This window comes from Macaca thibetana, chromosome 13 (genome assembly GCF_024542745.1).
Source record: "Macaca thibetana thibetana isolate TM-01 chromosome 13, ASM2454274v1, whole genome shotgun sequence".
NCBI classification, from domain to species: Eukaryota; Metazoa; Chordata; class Mammalia; order Primates; family Cercopithecidae; genus Macaca; species Macaca thibetana.
The window spans coordinates 95,420,029-95,442,103 of NC_065590.1; the positions used below are offsets into that span (position 1 = coordinate 95,420,029).

The window sequence follows — 22,075 nt, forward strand, 5'->3', positions numbered from 1 at the left end:
CCTATGGGGAAGGTGCCATTGCTACAAATGTATTGCAGGCCTGGTCAAAACCACATGGTCAGGGCTAGAACCAGATTCTCTGAACTGTTCAGATTCTCTATATTTCTCTCCTACTAAATGCAATTCTCCCCTCTACAGAGTCTCATTCTCTTCATTCTAGTAACAAACTCTTCCCAAGTTCAGAGACAAAGCCCTCTGTCCCTGCCTTGCTGTCCATGCTGTAGGAGATATCATATCCCCCTGCCCCTCCCTGAGCCCAGCGGCAGAGCAGCTTACAAGAGTCTCTCAGTCGTATTTATTTCAAACTTTCGGTATTATTTGCTTATATACGTTATCAAGGCCAAGATGGATCTCAAGAAGCATATGATGAAAAACAAAACTGGGTAATAGAATCATTTAAAAACAGATTAGGACCAGACCCAGTGGCTCATGCCTGTAATCAGCACTTTGGGACAATCACTTGAAGACAGTAGTTCAAGACCAGCCTGGACAACATAGAAACACCCCATTTCTAAAAAAAAAAAATTAAAACTTAGCTGGGCATGGTGGTGTGTACCTGTTGTCCCAGCTACTTGGGAGGCTGAGGTGGGAGGATCACCTGAGCCTGGGAATTTGAGGCTGCAGTGAGCTCTGATCACGCTGCACTCCAGCCTCAGCAATGCACCAAGATCTCATCTCAAAAAAAAAAAAAAAAAAAAAAAGAAAAAAAGAAAAAGATCAAAAGCAATGAAATGGAGCTGGATTCAGAATGCCAGGAGGGAGTGGAGAGAATGATTCCTGAAATCTAGACTGTAGATAATCCTGCCTTTGAGCACCAAACAAAACTCTGCCCCCAGCAGCTGGGGCCGAAGAGGAAAGGTGAGTGCCCAGACTCTACTTACCCAACAAAAGGATCCACATCGATTAATCACTATGGACACACATTCCAACTGCAAACACTGTGAGGGGCATATTCACGGGTCCTCACACAGGGGTGATGAGAGCAGAAGGTCAGGATCAGACCCTCTCAGAGAATGGCCACAGGCATCTCATTGCTCGCATAAGAAGGGGAGTGCTCTTTCCCAGGGGCATGTGCTCTGCCCATGGTGCCCAGGCTATGGCTGCCCACCCTGTTCCTGTCCCTTTAAACCGGGACGACCCATCCACAAAACTCACCACACAACCTCCATCCAGGACCAACACACACAGTCCTCAGGCGTGCCAGACCCTCCAGCACCGTCCTTCCCCACCAGCCTCCATCTTTCCCGGAGTCCGTCCAACCCAACGTTCTAGGCTTCCTCTCTCGTTTCACCCTGGAGGCTAACTGCAGAGCACCTCTGGAGTGCTCTGGGCCCACCCACGTTCTGGTTCTCCCTTCTCCAGGTGCATCCCACCCACACTGGGCAGGGCTTTCTCAAAGGGACAGCCCAGGGGCTGTGGATGATCACATGATAAGAGCCAAAAGCGGGGTCGGGGATCCTCAGCACGTTGATGAAGCCCAGAGCAGGCCAAAGTTCACCAAAGACCTGTGCGCACTCAACTGGTCCTTTCATTCCAGCATCTGTTTCTTCAGCAAGTTCTGGGTGCTTGCTATGTGCCAGTGGCCCATTCCAAAATAACCACAATAGAAAGTAGGGGCCAAATTCTAAAAGCGAGCTGGTGGGTGGTTGAGAATGTAGGCCTCCCACCAGCTGGGGGGTTTCCAGGCGGCTGGAGAAGGCTGAAGGCTGCACTTACACAAGGCCTTGAAGGATCACTGGACATTGCAAGAGCTCTATCAATTGAGTGCAACCCCAAAGGAAGAAACAGGGTTGGATAAGCAGAGGCATGGGGAGAATGTGAAGGGCTGAGAAAAGAGACACAGAGGGAAATCTCTGGAAAGAGAAACAAGACCAAGTGCATTCCAAATCTAAATGCAAAGGGAAGCTCAAAATGGTACCTGAGTTTACACACATTCTTCAATGGGAAGTCAGGAAGTGACTGTTAGTCTTAGCTCTGCCATGGGCATGCCTAGAAAAGACAGCTGCTACGCTGTGGGGCACTCGGTAACCCGTCTGTAAAACGAAAGGATGCACCAGATCTGGAGTTCATAAACTCTGTATTTCAGGGACTGAAGTTGTACCTCCAGCCTAGGTTTCTCATCTGAATTCTGTTAAAAGGTAAACTGAGGCACAATAAAATTCTAAAGAGTTTATTTGAGCAAACGGTTCAAAACCCTTCTCTGCTACCACCTGGTTAAAAGCACCATCCCCTCCCGCTTTGATTATCGCAACAGCCTCCCAACAGGTCCACCATGTCTGCCCTGCCCCGAAAGCCCAGGAGATAGGTTCCCTTAACATAGCAATCCAAGGCGGGGTCGAGGCCAATGCCTCCATGCTGGCCTGTGCTCCGCCAGCCTCCACACCGCTCTCACACCATCTCCTCCTACTTTTCTCATCCTCTCAGCTCCGGCCACACTGGCCTCTTGGGGTTCCTCAAACCTGCCAAGATGCTTCAGCCTCAGGGCCCTTGACACCTCCTGAGCCCTCTGCTCACTCCTCAGCTCCTTCAAGTCTTTGCTCACATGTCACTATCTCAGGGAGGCCTCCCCAACCTCCCCACTGAAAATTGCGTCATCCTCCCATCTTGGGCTCCCTGTTGCCTTCCCTCACTTGCTTTTTCTCCACAATCCCGCTCCCCATCTGACATGCATGTTACTTAGACACTTGCTTATTCTTTTCTCCTCCACCTGGACTGTAAGCTCCAGGAGGGCAGGATGTTTGTTCTATTCACGACCCATTTCCAGTGCTTAGAGAAGTGCCAGCCACAGTGTCGCCTAGTGAATATTTATTACTAGAATAAGCAAATGAGTGAAAAGACAATAATCTTTTATAATTTTCATTTCAGGGAGCATGCGTGGTAACTGACATACGGTTGTCAACTTTTAAACTTAAAAAATGAAAAACAATGGAAGGAAGGGAGGGAGGGAGGGACAGTACTTTCTTTTCATAAAAGATACTTTAACCTCCCCAAAATAGAAAGTGCCTTCTCCCAGGATAAATAACAGTCTTTCCCAAGGAATTTGAATGGGCCAAGTCACATGAACATATCTACCCCACAACATTGTCTTATTTTCTTTGTTCACCATGGGTCAGTGGAAACTTTGGCACCAATAACCCATGCCATGCCTAGCAGCCCTCCAGCTCTGTGTTACTCTGGTTCTTCCTTCAAAAACAAGAGAGCTAGGTATAGTGGCTCATGCCTGTAATTCCAGAATTTTGAGAGGCCAAAGCAGGAGGATCATTTGAGGCTAGGAGTTCAAGATCTGTTTGGACAACATAGACCTTGTTTTTACAACAACTTTTTAAAAAAATTAGCTGGTTGCAGCGGCACACACCTGTGGTCCCAGCTACCCGGGGGGCTGAGGTGGGAGGATTGGTTGAGCCCAGGAGGAAAGAGAGTCCATCACCCTGGCTGACCCTTGCTCTAGCAGACACACCTGCTTACATCAGAATCAGCCTTGGCACTGGGAAGGGTGGGGGCTCCAACTCCAGCAGCCAACTCAGACCCAGAGCTGCCGTTCGGATCACAAGAGCCAGTGTGACACCTGCCAGAGGTTCACAAACTGTACAGTTCACACTGAATTTTCAGTAAATGGATACTTTGCCTGGCAGCTTCTTCTAATCCACCTTTCATGCAGCTGCTATGAGAAAAGTAAGAAGAGTCTTCCGAGCTCACCTCATTCACCCCCATGCTGGGCTGGTAAAGCAGCGTCATCAGTCCCAGTTTAAAGATGATGAGCCCAGGGCTCGGAGAGGCTCAAGGTGACTTGGGCAAGGTCGCAGCCCAGTTTGGAAGCAGCAGAGCCGGGATTCCAAGCCAGGGCACCTGGACAACAAAGCCTGGCTTTCACCACACCTGCCCCTTCCTCAGGTACAGCAGGACGTTCACATAAACACCAGCCCTCCTGGAGGAACAGAGCGGCAGTGCAGGGCAGAGCAGGGCAAATCTGCTTACCTCGATGACCACAGCACTGGGGATAAGCCACGCCCCATCTTCCCTCCTCTGCATAGAGTCCAGGAGGAGGCAGGAGGCAGGGACAAAGAAGGGTGGACCCATTACTTCCCAGAGTAAAAGCCATCTCAGACCTCCCTGTTTCTCTTCTTCCTTCTCAGTCCCTCATCCCCATCCCTCACGTTCAACTCCAGGCCATCTGCTCCCAAAAGCCGACTCATGGGCTGCCTCCCTTCCACTGCTCCCATCTCCCCATGTCTGGAGTCTTCATTTCAAGTATACCCAGCCCAGCCCAGCCCATTCTCTCACGCCCTCTACCATACACTTGAGCATGTTTAACTATTAGAAGACAAAATGACATGATGCATTTTATATGATCTGCATTATTTTATGTGGTTCTTAGCTCGCTGGCTATTACTGAAATTCCAGATCAAGTGTTCTTCTGCAGCCCCTACAGGGCCTGCAGGGGTGCAGAACCGACATTGACAAGTTAAACGGCAATAATAGGGCACACCACAGTTTGAGGAGTGTGTGGAGTCACATAACCCATTTGAGCTTCACAATCACAAGCGTCACAAACTGAGTCTCTCAGGGAAGGGACCTTGTTGAAGGTCTTGCTTTAGACACTTGCTCCCCACTCTGGCCCTGACCAGAGGGGTCGGGAAGACTACTGAGGCTCCCCAGGTAGGCGGTGAGAAAGGACCTTTGGGAACAGGTTTGGGTGAGGGAAGGCTGCACACTGAGGTGCTTTGGCTTAATAGGTGTGTGCTAAATAGGGTGACTGCTCCAATCCAACACCTATGACAGCAAAAGAGGGTGCAATTAATAATTACAGGACAATAGGCATAAACCTGAGCGACCCGGATAAACAAGGACTAGCATTCCCGTGATAAAGGTCTGCCCTGGGTTGGGCAGTCTGGGAGGCTGTGCTAGGTGCTGTGGGGACACCGAGATGGTGACACTCTCACTTCCCCGGGGAGTGTGACATTTACTGGGATGGATAAATGTGTACTGGGACATGATCACAACCATCTCTGTCACTTAAATGCTGTGTTCAGAGCCATGTCCCCTGCACTCCAACTTTACAGAGGAGAACAGAATGTGTCTGCAGCAGAAAGATGACGATCACGAAACAAAGAAATTTTAGGCAAGTTACATTATGGGAGGACGGGAGCTCCTATCCCCAACCATGAACTGAAATGGTATGGAGATGGAAGCATTTGAGCTGGGCCTTGAAGGATGGCTAGGGCTGTGACCGGTGCTGGGGAGAAGGGATTGAAGATGGGTGTCTGTGCCGGGGGCAGGATGTGTTCCCAGCTTGCTACGAGTTCAATCACAAACATGTAACAGCAGGGAGTTTAAGCAGGACTGGCCTGGCTGCTCTCCTGTGACCACCGACTTTGCTCATCCTAATTTCTTGTCACTAAGAAAAGTCACATCAGACACCGTGGTTGGGTTTCCAGGAGACAGGTGGTTTCCTAGGTGTAGTGGCAGAGTGTCACCGCCAGGGGGCGCTCAAGGCCTCCCCACGGTTCACCTGCAGGAGGAATGGGGCGGACCCAGGACGCTGAGAGGAGACAGAGGCCCAAAGCCCCGCTCCCCACGGAGGCCTGCAGTTTTCTTCTCTGCCTCCATCTCCCCCGCACCAAACACCCCAGGGGCCAGTACCTTCAGGCCGGCCAGAGGTGGCAGCCTCCCGAGAGCCCTCCGAGGAGCAGGGGGCAGCCCACACAGCCGTTTCAGGGGGTTCGCGGTCTGGGAGAAGTGGACCCTTTCCCTGGGTTTGTCTCCACACCTGGCCACCGTCAGGGGCGTGCGCTCTAGAGGTCCCTGTAGAAAGGGGCCCCAGAGGACGTCGCCCCGCCTCTGTTCAGGCCTCTGGCTGGTGCAGCCAAAGGAACTCAGGTGGCAAACAAAAGCTCTGGGTAGATGGGGCCCCAGTTCCTACCTGGACTGGAGGCGATAAAATGGTTCCAGGGTCCTGAATGGTCACCTCCCGGGAGACCCAGCTAACACACCTGGCTCAGCACATCCCGGAGCAGCACAGGGACGTGGTGGAAGGAAAGAACAGAGCTGACGGGGGTGTATTAGCCTGTTCTCGCACTGCTATAAAGAAATACCTGAACCTGGGTAACTTATAAAGAAAAGAGGTTTAATTGGCTCACAGTTCCACAGGCTGTACAGGAAGCACAGCTGGGGAGACCTCAGGAAACTTACAATCATGCAGAAGGCGAAGAGGAAGCCAGCACGTCCTATATGGCTGGAGCGGGAGGAAGAGGAAGAGAATAGAAGGAGGTGCTACACACTTTTAACCAACCAGATCTCTCATGAGAACAGCAAAGGGAAAGTCCGCCCCCGTGATCCAATCACCTCCCACCACGCCTCTCCTCCGACACTGGGGATTATAATTCAATAGGAGCTTTGGGTAGGGGACACAAATCCAAACCATACCGGGGGTGAGGTGGGGCCAGACTTTGAGGGGCCTTGAATGCCAAGCTAAGTGACTAGAGGAAGACTAAACTCAGAGTTCTTCATACAGAGACAAATGCAGGGTCTGGCTCCATGCATTTTCCCATACAGGGCTCTCTGAGTCCGCTGGGCCAGTGTAAATGGATTCAGTGTCTTGGCACCATTGTATTTACAGTCCAGCCTGTCCCCACAGGCCATCTGCTTTCAGGTGTAGTGCTGGGATTAATAATAGCTACTGTTTATCAAGTACCTGTGAGTAGTATATAGTTAGGTACTATAAGCTTCATTTTATAGATGAGACAACTAACTCTTCAGCAAATCAAAAGTTGTAACTGACAATGTTGGGGTGTGAGTCCAGGCCTCGTGGCCCCGAACCTTGGCCTTCACTCTGGGTCTTACATATTCGGCCCGTGACTGCCTGCTATCTTTCATAGTCGGGGCGCCTGACCAAGACGAATGTCACCACACACACCCTAACTAAGAAAAAAATAAAGTCCCAACAGCCCAAGGAACAACTTAGCTTTAGGGGAACACACTGTACTCTCATTCCCCAGCCTTTGCTCAAGCTGACCCCGCAGCCTGGAAAGCTCCACCCCCATCAGCTCTGTTTATTGAAATCCTATTCCTCCTCCAAGGCCAGCTTCTCTGAGAGGCCTCCTCCGGTCCTGCCAGGCTGAGTCACTCTTGACCTGTGCCCTGTGAACTCTGTGGCTGGCCAGCTGCAGCCCCACCCGTTCCCATTCCACCTTGACCTCCTGCAGAGGAGGGAGAGACGAGGCCTTACACATACCCCCACCAAATCGCGCACCCCGCACCCCTCCACAGAACTCTGTACACATTCAGGACCCAGAAATACTTGTGGCGCAGAGATCAAGCCCAGAGTCTCTGGGAATGGCCATGGCCAACAGCACAGGTGATGCTGCCAACTTAGCAGGTGCCTCTGAGGGCTCACGCTGCCGCCAGCTGCCCTTTTCTAGCCCCAGGAATGAAAACAGCCCCATGGCAGCTGAGCCACTTTTACCCTTCCCAGAAGCCAGTCAGCCCTGCCTGGGCTTCTGGCCAGGGCAGTCGCAGCTCCTGCCCCTCCCACCCACATCTCCTGCATCCCCCACTCAGCATTCCTGGACTGCTGTCAGTCCATCGGGGGCCTGCCTGATCTAGGTACCAGTTCCTCTGCTTTGCTGAACCCCGACTCTGGGCCCAGCCCTCCCTGCCCTCCAAGGACTAGTCCCAGACTCAGTCACCAGCAGCAACTCCCAGTGACGCTCCCAGTTTCATGGCTCTGCAGCCACCCTTCAGCAAGCAGGTCAGATTCTTCCAGGTACAGCACCAACCTGAGCCAAGGCCAAGGCCACCAGGCCCCCTTCAGAAGCAGAGCCTCGCAGGAAGCCAGCTCTGCAGCTTGAGAGGAAGCGGGCCAGACTCCCCCTGCCCCCATCACCCTTCTGAGCCATGGAGGCCTGCCACCCCCGAGGCAAAAGGCATGGGCACCGCACAGAGACGGCCAGGGCAGGGGTGGGGGGGATCTGGGCCACAGTGGCTCAGCCAAGGGGCCTGCTGAGGGCTTTAGCCTGGGGCTTAGTATCCCTCTGTCTGTTGACAAGCGTTTGTCAAACACAGAGGAAGGTTGTGGGGTTGGAAGAGCTATGGAATACAAGGGAACACGTGGTGGGTTTGACATCCCTTTTGCAGCTTCATTACAAGAAGCCTTCAGTGAAGGAAGCACCACCTCAGGCTTTTATGTTATTTAAACTTTCCTGTATATGCTACATATTCTACAATGAACATGCTATTATAATCAGAAAAATAATTAATATCCAATAAAACACAAGCAGAAAACAGACATGATGTTAAATCAGTATTAAATCCAAACTTCACATCTGTAGGGAGGTGCAGGAGAGAACGAGGGTTGGGCTGGGCCCCAGGAGGCCTGGGTTCCTGTTCCCATCTTCCACCACTCCCTTCCCAAGGTGCTGTGTGAAAGTCCCAACTTCATCACCTCAGTTTTCTCAGCTGTCAAATGGGAATCGCAATGCTGTGCTGCCCTCCTGCCGGGGTTGTGTGAGAGAGGTGTCGGGATAATGACACCTGCGTCTCAGGGCTGGCGAGAGTCCGTCCCGTGGGGCATGTGGCAGAGCTTCACAAGAGCCTCACCTGCCCACTTGGCAGATGCGAGTACCATTCCCAGTCAGTGCTGGACAAACTTAAGAGACATTCCAGCAATGGACACAAGACAAAGCCATTGTAATCCTCCACTAACCACAAAAATAGTCAACTTAATCTGAGCGTGGTGTCATTCGCCTGCACCAGGCTCCGGAGAGGAGTCCTGCTCCTGTCCCCGTGATGTAGAGGGATGCTGTGGACCAGCCTGATGTCTCCCCTGCAGGCCTCCAGCCCATTCAGAAAATACTTGCCCAAAGGGCCAATCTGCAAAACAGTGCAGAGGTGTGAGCAGGATCCATGCCTCCTTTCTCCCTAGACAGCCCTCACTGCACTGGAGCCTGGGCACCAGCCCTAGAAGGGCCTCTTGTCCCTGCAGGAAGGCACTGCCCTGAGGATGGAGCTGACTGAAGTGACAGGCAACAGGTGCTTGGGGTCCAGGAGTGGGAGGTTGGCCTGCCTCCCCACTCTGTCCCCCTAGGATGCAGAAAGCCCCAGGGCTCCCTGCCCCCCAAGCACGCTGCACGCTCTCCACTGCTATCTCAGCCTCTGCAGCTGAGGACCACAGCAGCTGTCCCCAGTGCACCATTTGGAGCGGTGGTTTGACACATTATCCTCACTACAGCCCAACCTCTGGAAGAAACAGCAGGGTTCTGAATTCTGGCCCAGGCCCTAGCCTCAGGCCTCACTGCCATTTAGGGTTATTTGAACGCCCTCCACTCCTGCTTTGGGCTTTTTCGTGAAAATAACTACTTTTGTGCAACAACAACAAAAAAGCCTGGTTGCTAGGATGAGATCTGAAAAGGGCAGAGGGACAGCCGCTGGCTTTGGGGTCCACAGGAGCCCCACAGCCCACACAGCATATTATTGGAGACAGCTCTGGTTAAATGATCATATTGGAGGGGGCCCTTCAACCCTCCACACCTCACTTCCTGGCCCGCACACAAACTGGACAGACAAGGGCGTTCCAGCACAGTGCCTGATGGTCTAGAAGCACTCACGAAGCTCTGAAGTCCGATTCTGAAGATAAAGCAATCGCTATGCATTTTCCATCCAAGGCAAAGAAAAAAGCCTTTCATTCTTGAATAAGTTCTACAGCCTCCTCTATAAATGTAGCCTCCTGAACAGGAGCCTGTGAGGAGCAAGCTGGGCCGGTCACTTATCTGGAGAAGGGTGAATGCACAAGCCTATCCTGAACAAGGCGCTCTGGGTGCAAATGATCCCTGTGTCCCATCAGTACCCAGGCACCTGGGGATGGAAGGAGGAAGAACAGGGGCTGTGTTTGCAGATGGCCACGAGGCCGGCCCTTACCCATGACCAAGCCGAGTCTGGGGAGCTCTTGCCCTGCGAGGTCTCCCAGCTGGAGCTGCGAATGCCGTCCTGTTCCCCCATGGCCCTCCCTGTGGGGTGCTGTCTGCCTCCTCACCCAGCATCAGGAGAGAAATGTCCCCCGAGCAACACCGGCTCAGAGACTGGGAGGCTGGGCTGGACGACACCGGAGCCTGGGCAGGCGGTGCTTCCCTTTGCACCAGTCCCAGGAGCCCCGGCCAAGTCACACGGCTCAGCAAAAGAGCAGAGTGTTGAATTGCAAATCCTCTCCTACCTGGGGACCGGCTGACAAATAACACCAAGGAGGCAAAGCTTCCAGAAGATGCCAGTTTCTGTCAACTTTGTGAAGGGGAAAGTAGAGGCGGGGAATGATCCCTGCCGGCCAGCCACGGGGCACTATGTACCCTGCCCTCCCCGGTCCAGCTCATCAGAAGCAGCAGGACTGAGAGACTGAGTAACTTCCCCAAGGCCACGCAGTTCCCGGGATGCTTTTCTCCTGCTCTACTTGTTTCCAGATTTGTCCTCTTTTGTTCCAGATTCTGTCTGGGGATGTTCTGTCTCCAGAGCGGATTGGTGGGAGGTGTGGAGGGAGAGGCCACCTCTGGAGCTGAGTGCTGGAAATGGTGCTTTCTAGACAACAATCCCTCCACTTTGTCCTCTACCACGGTCTCGCGTGAAAGGTTCTGGAGTCCTCTCTGTTCCTCTGCATCGCCTCGGCACCCCGTGGAGCGTCAGGAGAGCTGGGTCCCGTGGGGTACTGTGCTCCCCACATGGCCCTGAGCACGGCACACCACTCTGGACCCACTTTCCCAGCATCCCCTAAGGCCACCTGCAGGCACTCAGCCCCATCCATCATCACGACAGCTCTCCTGGTGAATACCTCTCGCATCAGGACCTGTGCTAAACGTTGAAGATGCATGACGGGTGCGGAGGCTCACACCTATAATCCCAGCACTTTGGGAGGCTGAGGTGGATGAATTCCTTGAGCTCAGGAGTTCGAGACCAGCCTGGGCAACATGAAGAAACCCCATCTCTATCAAAAATACAAAAAATTAGCCAGGTGTGGTGATGCATGCCTGTGGTCCCAGCTACTAGAGTGGCTGAGGTAGGAGGATGGCTTCAGCCGGGGAGGTAGAAGTTGCAGTGAGCCAAAATCACACCATTGTACTCCAACCTGGGTAACAGAGTGAGACCTCATCTCAAAAAACAGAAGAAGGTGCATGATCATATATAATTTCACAGCACCCCTATAAGGTTATGAACAGAAAACAGAAGCTTCCAGAACTGGCCTTGGGTCCCAAAGCTGGAAAGTGGCAGAACAGGGCCAGGCTGACTTCAAAGGCAGTGGTACTCTTCATCTAAACCTAATCCTTGCATGAGCCTTGGATTCTGCCCAGAGTGGTGATGGGGCTGGGCTCAGGTGACCTGCCCAGGGTGAAAGGGAGGGCACATCACTAGGGTGGTTTCTTGGCAAGTGGGGGCAGAGGGCACACTTCAAGAGAGGGTACAGAGGCCACTATCTGGTTCAACGACAACTGAAGGAGAGGGCTTTGCGGTTTCACTGAGAGAGAAACAGCGTGCCCTGGGAGCACAGCAGGGCTAGGGAAGAAACTTTAGAACACTGTCATGCGAGCCTGTTGGACGTTCTAAGCGTCCAATAAAGGGAGTGGACTAGGAGAACTGCCTAAGTTCCCCTTCCAGGCCAAGTGAGCCTCACTGAGCGTCAGCTTCCTTCTCTGGGAGATGATACCGCCTAACCTTGAGGACCACTGTGAGATTAGAGGTGATATGTGTGAGAAAAGTACTTGGCACAGAGAAGGAGATCAGAGACGTCAGTCCCAGCCTCTCACCCTTTCCCTCAAAGGTCAAAGGAAGGAGAAATCATTACAGGTGGAGAGATCCAGGAAGACTTCCTGGAGAAGGGGGCATTTGGCCTGGGTCTTGAAGAGGACAAATTTGAAAACAAGGAGAGCAGGAGAACAGCATCCCAGGAAGGAGTCACAGCAGGAGCTAAGGGTTAAAAGTGAGGAAATACCGAGTGCTCTCAGAGGTTCACAGGTGACTCCCAGGTGCAGCCTGGTCACCAGGGGATCGGGGCATCCTGTGGATTCTTGACAGCTCCAGGGATTTAGGGAAATATTTCAGGGACATTCAGCTTGGTCCTGGCAGTGAGGGGGAGCCAGCAGGAGGACGGTTGGAGGCAGAAGCTGCAGCAGTAAGTCAGGCCCCCAACTCGACTTCTCCAGGTGCTGGTCCTCCTCTGTCCCCGCAGCCTGCGACGCCATGGTGGCCTCCTGAGGTCTCTAATGCTCCTCTGTTGGCTCCATAAGTGCTGCTCCCCAGTTCTCCCTGTTCTCCCCAGGCAGGCTGTGTCTGCTGTTTTCATTACAGCTCCTCTTCTTCATTCCCTCCAGAGGGCACCCCCGCCCAGACAAAATCCATCTGGGATTGTCATGGGAATGAAACGGGAAAATAAATGAAATGAAATAAATGCCTGTCTAATACAACAGGCATACCATAGTGACCCTCACTTTATAGGCTTGGAGGCCAGCAATTCCCCAGCATGGTGGATCCAGCAGGGACATAGTGTACTCAATCCAGGCCTCTGCCGTCCCAGGTCACTGTGCCATGACCCTGGCCAAAGGGACATTGATGCTCCTAGCCTTCCTTCCTGCAAGAGAGCTCAGAGAGTGCTGGGAAAGGACCAGCGCAGAGCCGGTACCCCCCGCAACAGCCACTACCTGGAATAGCTCCCTCAGTGTGAGTGCCCCGAAATGTCCTGAAGTGTAAAGCAGAAAATAACAGCCATTAAGACACTTCTACTGAGCTGGGGCACCAGCGCTACTACTATTTTTAATTCATCCTGTCAAGATATTTTAAGAACCTCGTGACCAACGAGTGATAAGATGGTGAGGAATTATACCTGGTCATGTTCAGCATCTGGCCAGGATCTGATAGAAGCAGACCATGTGGGTAACAAGGGGTTGCTATGAACATAGGCAAGGCCAGAGTCATCGCATTGATTAGGAAGGTGCAGTCCGAGGCGAGTCTCCCATACAAACCAAGCCGGGGGAGAGGCTGCAGCCGGCTGCATTTTGTCCTCGGTCCTCAGAGCTCCAGCCCCAAGGCACGGCCATTTCACACCCCTGTTGGCAGCAGGTGTTGGAGGAGACAGGTGGTCAGAGTGACACATGTCCCACTGCTACGTCAGGCCACTGAAAGCTCCACTGGTCTACACAGTGGGCCAAGAAATGGGGTCATGGCCATTGAAGGGGTTCCCAGCCCATGCCAGGGCCAACCAGAAGCTCGGCATGGTGGTTAAATCCCACATTCTGGATCAGACAGGCCTGGGCTCCCTGTCTGACTCTTCCCCTTAGAAGCTGTTTTGACTTAGAGCAATTCACTCAGCCTCTGAGAACCTTCGTTTCCTTACCTGGGAAAAACAAGGATAAAAACAGAGTTTCTCCCCCAGAAGGTTGTGTGTGTGTGTGTATATATATATATATATATGTTATATATGTGAGGCGACGCATGAAAGTCCTTGACAGCATCTTCAGTGAGTGGCAACAGCTAATCATCCCCATAGTCGCTTTGGGGAGGCATAGACAGCTCCACGCTACAGATGGAGACACCGAATCTCTGTTTTATTTGGGGCAGCCGCTGGCTATAGACCCTCCAACTTCTCCACCAGTGGAGCTCCCGAATCTGCCATTGCTCCCCGAGTGACCTCTGCCAGGACCAAGCTGAATGTCCCTGAAATATTTCCCTGGAACCCCCAGCTGTCAAGAATCCACAATCCACCTGTCTCCTGGAGCCCAGGCTGCACCTGGGAGTCACCTATGAACCCCTGAGAGCACTCAGTATTTGCTCACTTTTAACCCTTAGCTCATGCTATGACTCCTCCTGGGATGCTTTTCTCCTGCTCTCCTTGTTTTCAGATTTGTCCTCTTCAAGACCCAGGCCAAATGCCCCCTTCTCCAGGGAGTCTTCCCTGATCTCTCCACCTGTAATGATTTCTCCTTCCTTTGACCTTCGAGGGAAAGGGTGACTGGGACTGATGTCTCTGAACTCCTTCTTTGTGCCAAGTACTTTACTCACACATATCACCTCTAATCTCAGAACATTCTTCATGCTTAGGCGGTGTCACCTCCCAGAGAAGGAAGCTGAGGCTCAGCAAGTCTCACTTGGCCAGGAAGGGGAACTTCATCATCCACCCCCCTTATTGGACACTTAGAATGTCCAGGGAGGCTTAATTGCCTGTGAGTTTCCGTCTCATCATCCCAACACCACAGAGGCCCCCTCAGGACAGAGCTCAGGCCTTACTCATTTTTAGCATTGTTAAAAGATAAACTGAGGTACAATACAGTTACAAAAGTTTGTTTGAATGAATAGCAATTCATGAATCGAGAAACACCAGACTGAGAGTGATTCCAGGCTCCACCAGGAGAGCCCAAGGGGAGGGCTTCTATATGGCGAATGCAGAAGTAAAGCAAAGAAAATATTTCACGTGTTACAATCATGTAGTTGACTTATTTGGCCTATCTCACTGGAATGTCCCTAGTTGTATAAGTTCGTTGGCAGATTCTGATCGGTTGAGCTTAAGCTCTTTTTTAAAAAAAAAGTGTAGGGGGAGAGGAAGCATCATTTTACAGTTCCATGATTAGGTCTTAGGCTTTTAATAATGACGAACATCATAGTGCTTCTCAGTTCTCCCTGTCCTTCTTTAGGTGGAACAGGATGGCGAGAGTGGTCTGGAGTTGGCTATTTCCCTTCCTCTGGTCAGTTAGACTCTGATAAAATCCCAGCAGGTTGGGTCCTGGTAAAATAGCTTCTTTGAGGGCAGGCCTTGTTAAGAACAGGATGCTCTGGCGTATTTCAAGGTGGTTTCCTTCCCCTCCCACAGCTTGAGGGGATTTTTCTCTGATATTCGCTTTAAGAGTCCAGTTGAGCTCCTGGAGGTGAAATTCACAAAAGCGTGAGCCCACCCTCCACCATGACTGGTCCCCCTGGAGTTTTTAACTCTCAGATTCTTCCATACTGAGCCTCCAGCAATTTAAGTTTAGGTTTTCCTACCTGGGCACTGGTTCCTGTGGAGGTTTCCACTCATGGGTTTTGCCTCAGGAAAGGTATGCTTTTCGTATGTGCCTATTGGTCTCTCCAACTTTAAGGGCATCAGTTTGCCCTATGACCTCACTTACCTGCCAGATCTAAGAAGAACTGTTGATTTTTCAGTGTATTCAGCTTTTTAATTGTTGTTAGGAAAGAATGACTACTTCTAAGCTCCTGTGTGCCTGATGGAAAACTGGAAGTTTTCCAGGTTTGAAATTGCTAGTAGTTATAATTTATAAAGCAATGGCACAGGGGCCAGACATTGCCCACTCTCATGGAATATATTAATAGGTCATTTTCTCTTGCAAGCAAAAGTATCAAAATACCTGTTTGTTTCAGCACTTTCCTGTGAGAAATGGGTAGGGAGGGGAACAGTGTTTCATTCAAATCCTGACTGTTCCACAATGTGCTCCAAGGCGTGGGATTGCGCATCTGGAAAACAACAAGAGGCAAACCAGGGAGTCAGACAATAAAAGCAGACAATGAAGAGAACCTTCAGGTGGCCTGGGTAATTCTGTGGGAATTAGAACATGCTCTTACTTTAGTGAGGGATACCTCGGGAAAAATAAGTGACTTTTTCATCAATTTCATCTTACCTATTTCAATTGATCAGGATCATTCAAATATTACACATTTATACACATACATACATTCATATGCACACATGATCACACACACCCAGGAACACATACACACACACACCATCATCACACACACCAGTGATCACACACACAATCACACATACCTAAGATCACATGCAGTCATGATCACATACACAATCACACACACCCATGATCACACACACACACTTATGATCACACATACCCATGAGGAGATATACATATACATCTATGATCACACATACCCATGAGGAGATATACATATACATCTATGATCACACATAACCATGATCATACACACCCATGATCATACACACACCCATTATTACATAGACACACCCCCACACACCCACACCTATGATCACACACATCCATGATCATACAACAATCACATACACATATCTATGATCTCACACACACACATCCATGATCACACACACATCCAGGCACATACATTAGATCAGTTCAGGGTCCCAGCAAAAACAGATAGGACACTTGAGCCAGGTGCTTGAGGCTTAATAATGGGACTGTTTACAAGGATGTGGGCAGGGTTGAGAAAGATCAGCAGGGTGGGGGGTCAGAGATGACATGATCTAGGCCTGCAAGAGGAGGGGCCATTACCACCCTAGGGTAGAGAGAAAAGGAGGCAGAGCTATGACCTGAGCCAAGGTGGAGGAGGCAGGAGAACGCCCCCCAGGTCACACACATCCTGGCCTCCAGAAACTGTGACTATGTTACCTCACATAGGTGATGTACATCTTCCACCACACTCCATGGCAAAGGAGAATTCAGTTGGCAGGTGGAATTAAGGTTGCTGGTCAGCTGCTCTTAAAATAGGAAGGTAATTCTGGATTATCCTTAAACAGTAACCCAACCAGTTACCCTAACCCCTCTTCTACCTCTCTTCACCACCGCAGAGCTTGATGCACACCTGGCATCCCTCACTCTCATCCCAGCCTCTATCCTTGCTGTGTTCACCCAGGTGGGCTCAATACAATCATAAGCGTTCTTAAAAGAGGAAGAGGGAGGCAAAAGAGAGCACAGAGATACTGCATGAAAGGGAGTCAACCTGCTGCTGCTGGCTCTGAAGATGGAGGAGAGGCCTCAAGCCAAGGAATGCAGGTGGCCTCTAGGAAGCAAAGAAGGCAAGAAATGGATTCTCCCCTAGAGCTCCCAGAAGGGAACGCGTTCTTCCAGCATCTATATTTTAGCCTAGTGAAACCCGGGTTGCACTTCTGTCTCTCTCTCTCTCTCTCTCTCTCTCTCTGTCTCTCTCTCTCTCTCTCTCTCTCACACACACACACACACACACACACACACACACGTACACGTAAACTCTGCTTCTCTGAGTCAGAAAATCCTCCTGTGACTCAATCCTGGAATGAGGAAAAGAGGGAATTACCTCTGCATTTTTAAATATTCTCTCCAGTCCACATGTTGGCATCAGACCAAAAGCTGCATAGGGATTAGAAACCGTCAAAGGCAGTTCAGGCTGCCATAACAAAATGCCATAGACTAGTTAACAACAGGAATTTATTTTCTCACTGCTCTAGAGGCTGGAAGTCCAGGGGCAAGGTGCTGGCATGGTGGGGTGCTGGGGAGGGCCCTCTTCCTGGGGCTGACTCCTCACTATGTCCTCACATGGTGAAGAGGGAACGGGAAGGAAAAGAATGCTCTCTTGTGTCTCCTCTTTAAGAACACTAATCCTGTGGGATCAGGGCCCCACCCTTACAACATCATTTAACCTTAATTACTCCCTTACTCCAAATACAGTCACACTGGGAGTTTGGGCTTTAACATACTAATTTGGGGAACACAACTCAATCCATAGAACAGGTTCTTTTAATGAAAGCTTGCATGCAAAACACAAGGCCAGGACCCGGAGCACACAAAGCAAATAGGAAACCTAGGGTCCTGGCCCCAGATACCTCCTAGCCAGCCAGAAAGCCTTGTAATACTTGACATTATTGCCCAAAATAGGGCAGCTCTCCATCCGTGGACTCAGAACTGCTGCTCTCCTTAACTTCCCACACCTGTTAGAGTCCTCCGGCACTGAGTAGTTCTAATTATTCTCGGCTGAATTAGAAACAGAGGAAGGTAGCTGCCTGCTCAGCAGTTGAACAGGAAAGCCAATACTTTGATTCTGCTTACAAAGTGGCAAATATTAAGGGTCAGTCTTCCAATATAGGCTGAAATCAGTGCAAACACAAATGATGTTTTATTCTTATTCAGAGGCAACTTTAGGCTCCGATGAGTATTGTAGAAGCAAGAGCCAGGCCCAGAGCATCTGTGCATGGATATACTCTCTGTGAAGGGCTTCAGGTTCCTGTGACCATGAATGAGATTTACAAACAGGGAGCAGAGCAGTCATTGTGCCCCGATCCCCTGGTGAAGACAGAAATTCTGAGCCTTCTGCACACGCCTGTTGAGGGGACCCCCTGGGCAATTCGATGGTGCTGAATTCACTCACTTCCAAGTTCACTGCATTTTCCAGTCTTCCCCTGACCTGTCTGGAGAGGCCCACTTGCAGAAAATACAAAGAAAATTCTCCTCTTTCTACATGATAGAGAATGCTTACCTAGAGCCGTCCTGAGAAGGCATCAATACTGGCCTCATGTCTTCGATGCTCCCTCTGGAAAACGGAGCCACCCCCAACAGTGCTGCACATGAAAGACCAGAGACTGTGCCCTTTATCTTTGGGCTTCCCTCCTGTGTGGGCATTAAAGGTTTAACCCTCCCTGAAGTAAGTAACAGCCAAGGAGCTTCAGTCTCTGATTTTTTTTTTTTTTTTTTTTTTTTTTTTTTTGACAGAGTCTCGCTCTGCCGCCCAGACTGGAGTGAGTAATGTAATCTTGGCTCACTGAAACCTCTGCCTCCCGGGTTCAAGCGATTCTTGTGCCTCAGCCTCCTGAGTAACTGGGATTACAGGTGTACACTACCGTGCCTGGCAATTTTTGTATTTTTTAGTAGAGACAGGGTTTTGCCATATTGGTCAGCCTGGTCTCGAACTCCCGACCTCAGGTGATCCGCCTGCCTCGGCCTCCCAAAGTGCTGGGATTACAGCAATCCCTGTGATTCTTATCTGCTCATGGCTCTAACTCAATGAGGTATGAAAAACAGATAGTAGTCTTATCACCCCTCCATTTCAGATGAGTAAACCAAGGCTGAGAAAAGCTGCCTGAGTTGGACAAGCCATAGACAAATGAACAGCAGGAACCAAGACCTGTCCTCGCCTCTTCCGACTGCAAGCCCAGCATCACACCAACCTAGACCTTGGGAGGCTAAGCACTTGGAGGATTCTTCCAAAGAGAAGCAGAAACCTACCTTTTCCCTACAGGGCTCATTGAGCTACATGAAACCTATTGACATAGTCTGGCTGTGTCCCCACCCAAATCTCATCTTGAATTGTAGCTCCCATAATTCCCATGTGTTGTGGGAAGGACCTGGTGGGAGATAATTGAATCATGGAGGTCGTTTCCCCCATACTGTTCTTGTGGTAGTGAATACGTCTCAAGAGGTCTGATGGTTTTATAAGGGGTTTCCCCTTTTGCTTGGCTCTCATTCTCTCTTGCCTGCTGCCGTGTAAGGCATCCCTTGCTCTTCCACCATGATTGTACAGTCTTCCAGCCATGTGGAACTGTGAGTCCATTAAACCTCTTTTCTTTATAAATTACCCAGTCTCGGGTATGTCTTTATCAGTAGCATGAAAACAAACTAATACACCCAATAAAAAGTTAAGCATGTATTGGTACTGGTTATTTGTTTCAAAAACTTTGTTTAACATTCATCCATATGTAATCCTTACACTTGATGTGAAAGCTTAAGTTTAATCTCACAGTTTTCAAATTTTTTTAGTTTCAGTTTTTAGCTTTACTTTTAATACTGTAAATATTGATAGACATAACCCACACAAACAAAGTTCTCTGGGGTCCTCAGTCATTTTTAAGAGTATAAAAGGGTCCTGAGACAAAAATGTTATTATTTTTCAAATTAAAACTGAGAATATTTTAAGTATATATTTTCAATTCATTAAAAATAATAAACCCATTACATGCTAACAATGCATTTTTATTAGAAATAACCATGTTTCCAATTTTTAAAAAATTGCATTGTATTGCTTCATATTTTTGGAGATCTCATTAATGTCTGGCTAAACTGAAGACAACTGATTCCCTGCTTCTGCATTCAGTCTGTTCCAATATTATACACTGGTTGACGTATATGAAGAAAAGCCAATTTGTATATAAAGAAAAGTCAATTTCACAAAGACATATAATTGAAAAAGAGGGGGGATATTTTAATAATCTTTCAGATACTCGTGGATATTATTCTCTGATATTACACCAAATTTGACAAGTAGTGGCTTCTTAAAGATTGTTACAATATGGAAACTGAAACTATACTGATGAATTTTTTATAATCAGTTACATTAAAATCCATTGGTCTACTTTCCCTTTTGAATGGGTCTTTTACTCATGCACAATTTTATACCCTCATACATTGGTTATTTGCTAAATACCAGTTCATCTAGTAGCCATACAGATCATCCAACTGTTGATACAATTCATTACACAAAAATCACATTATCTAATACCACCATTGATATCATTAGTGAAGTCTTTGGATGTTGGGAAACTGTCAAGTTCATAATGGCAGATACTATGGTCCAACATCCTAATTTCTTTTTGCAAGCTCAAATGTTATAAATTTATTTACCAAAATATGTTCTATTATTTTTATTTTCTCTAAGTGCCAGGCTTACTTCATTCATTTTTAAGAAAATATCTGCCAAATACCCAGGCCTAAATAACCATAGTTTGGCAGTCATACTTTCAAGTAAAAATAATATTCCAAGGAAAAAGCAGCAAGTTCATCTTGTGACTCGGGTAAGTGCACAAATGCTTTCCTTTGAAATGACCATTGTACTTTAATATGCAGCAGAAGTGATTTTATGCATGTGAAGAAGAAAAAGCATCAATGTTAACCTTTAGGATACCAGGGTAAATATTACATTTAATTTTGAGTTGCTGGCACAAAAGCAAAAGGAGATGCATGATACACTCCATCGCTTAGCGTAACAGAAAGGAGGAAGCAGACGGGAAAGGCATATATTGCTTGATATTAAAGAAATTATTCTGAGATAATTTCTCAACCCCGAACATCATATATTATACACGAACTTCTCTGTTGCCCGTTCACATGGGCTTCCCTCTCTCCTCTGAGGAGTCTTCGGGTGGAACACAATCAGAGCTAAAACAGGGACAGAGCTCGGCAGTGGTCGTGACAAACATTTTTTATTTTGTCTCAGATTTCACATCATATACTGAGACTTCTATATAGAAAAAACAGTTGGATCTGTAGCAGTTTATTAACTCATTAAAAGCTTTTAAGCCCGTGAGATGCCATATAAAATTATTCTAAACAATGATTTCAGAGAAACAAGCACTGTGTATCACCACAGCCTCTCCACTGCCCAGCAATTTCATCATCTTTCCTATTGTTTTAGGGCCTTGATTCATCTCTTAATTTCCTTGAGATCACAAGAAATGAAGTGGACACGACCTTCCTTTTAAAATTAATACTTCAGGGCCAGGCACAGTAGCTCACATTTGTAATCCCAGCACTGTGGGAGGCTGAGGCGGGCGGATTGCTTGAGGCCAGGAGTTTGAGACCAGCCCGGCCAACGTGGTGAAACCCTGTCTCTACTAAAAATAATTTTAAAAAATAGCCAGTCCTGGTGGTGTACACCTGTAATCCCAGCTACTCCAATGGCTGAGACACGAGAATCGCTTGAACCCTCAAGGCAGAGGTTGCCGTGAACGGAAATTGTGCCACTGCACTCCAGCCTGGGCAACACAGTAAGACTCTATCTCAAAATAAATAATAAATAAATAAAATTAAAACTTCAAAATACCATTTAGGAAGGAATTGTAAATAATTTAAAAAATCACACATTCTGACAAAGTCTTCTTCCTTTCTTTGTTCCTCAATTGCAAAACACATCAGACTAAATACATGTCTAACCGCTTCTGCTCAATTTACTTTCCTTATGGGATGTTCTCATTTGTAGTTACGACTGGCTACATAATTTGCAAGACTCTATACAAAATGAAATTGCAGGGTTCCTTGTTCAAAAATGATGCAGAATTCCCAGATGACAACAGCATTTGACTCAGGACAAGGCCTTTTCAAGCATGCGACCCTGTGCAGAAACACAGTCACACGCCTAAGAATCCAGCCCTGGTTGTTAGTGATTCTCATCATTCAATAAATGCTTATAATTTCAATAAATGTATTGTGCAGAGTAAAAGTATATTTACATAATCTCAATTTCAACGTAGATATGGTTATATGCCCACATGGAAGATTAAACTGATTATCACCCGGCCATAACAACTTTGCTGAAGACAAAAAAG

General features: G+C 48.8%; 1 protein-coding gene across 4 annotated transcripts in view; it reads right to left on the reverse strand.

Moving 5' to 3' along the window:
* The window catches only part of LPIN1 (lipin 1), a 143,029-nt gene extending 132,931 nt beyond the window's left edge, over window positions 1-10,098 (reverse strand). For 3 of the 4 annotated variants that reach the window (XM_050753896.1, XM_050753893.1, XM_050753891.1), the window contains exon 1: window positions 9,913-10,059. In XM_050753896.1, coding sequence (XP_050609853.1) covers window positions 9,913-9,993 — 81 coding nt within the window. In that variant the 5' untranslated portion in view covers window positions 9,994-10,059. Of the gene's footprint in view, window positions 1-9,912 lie in introns of all 4 variants that reach the window. The other variant, XM_050753894.1, reaches the window with a different exon arrangement.
* Between the last annotated feature and the right edge of the window lie 11,977 nt (window positions 10,099-22,075).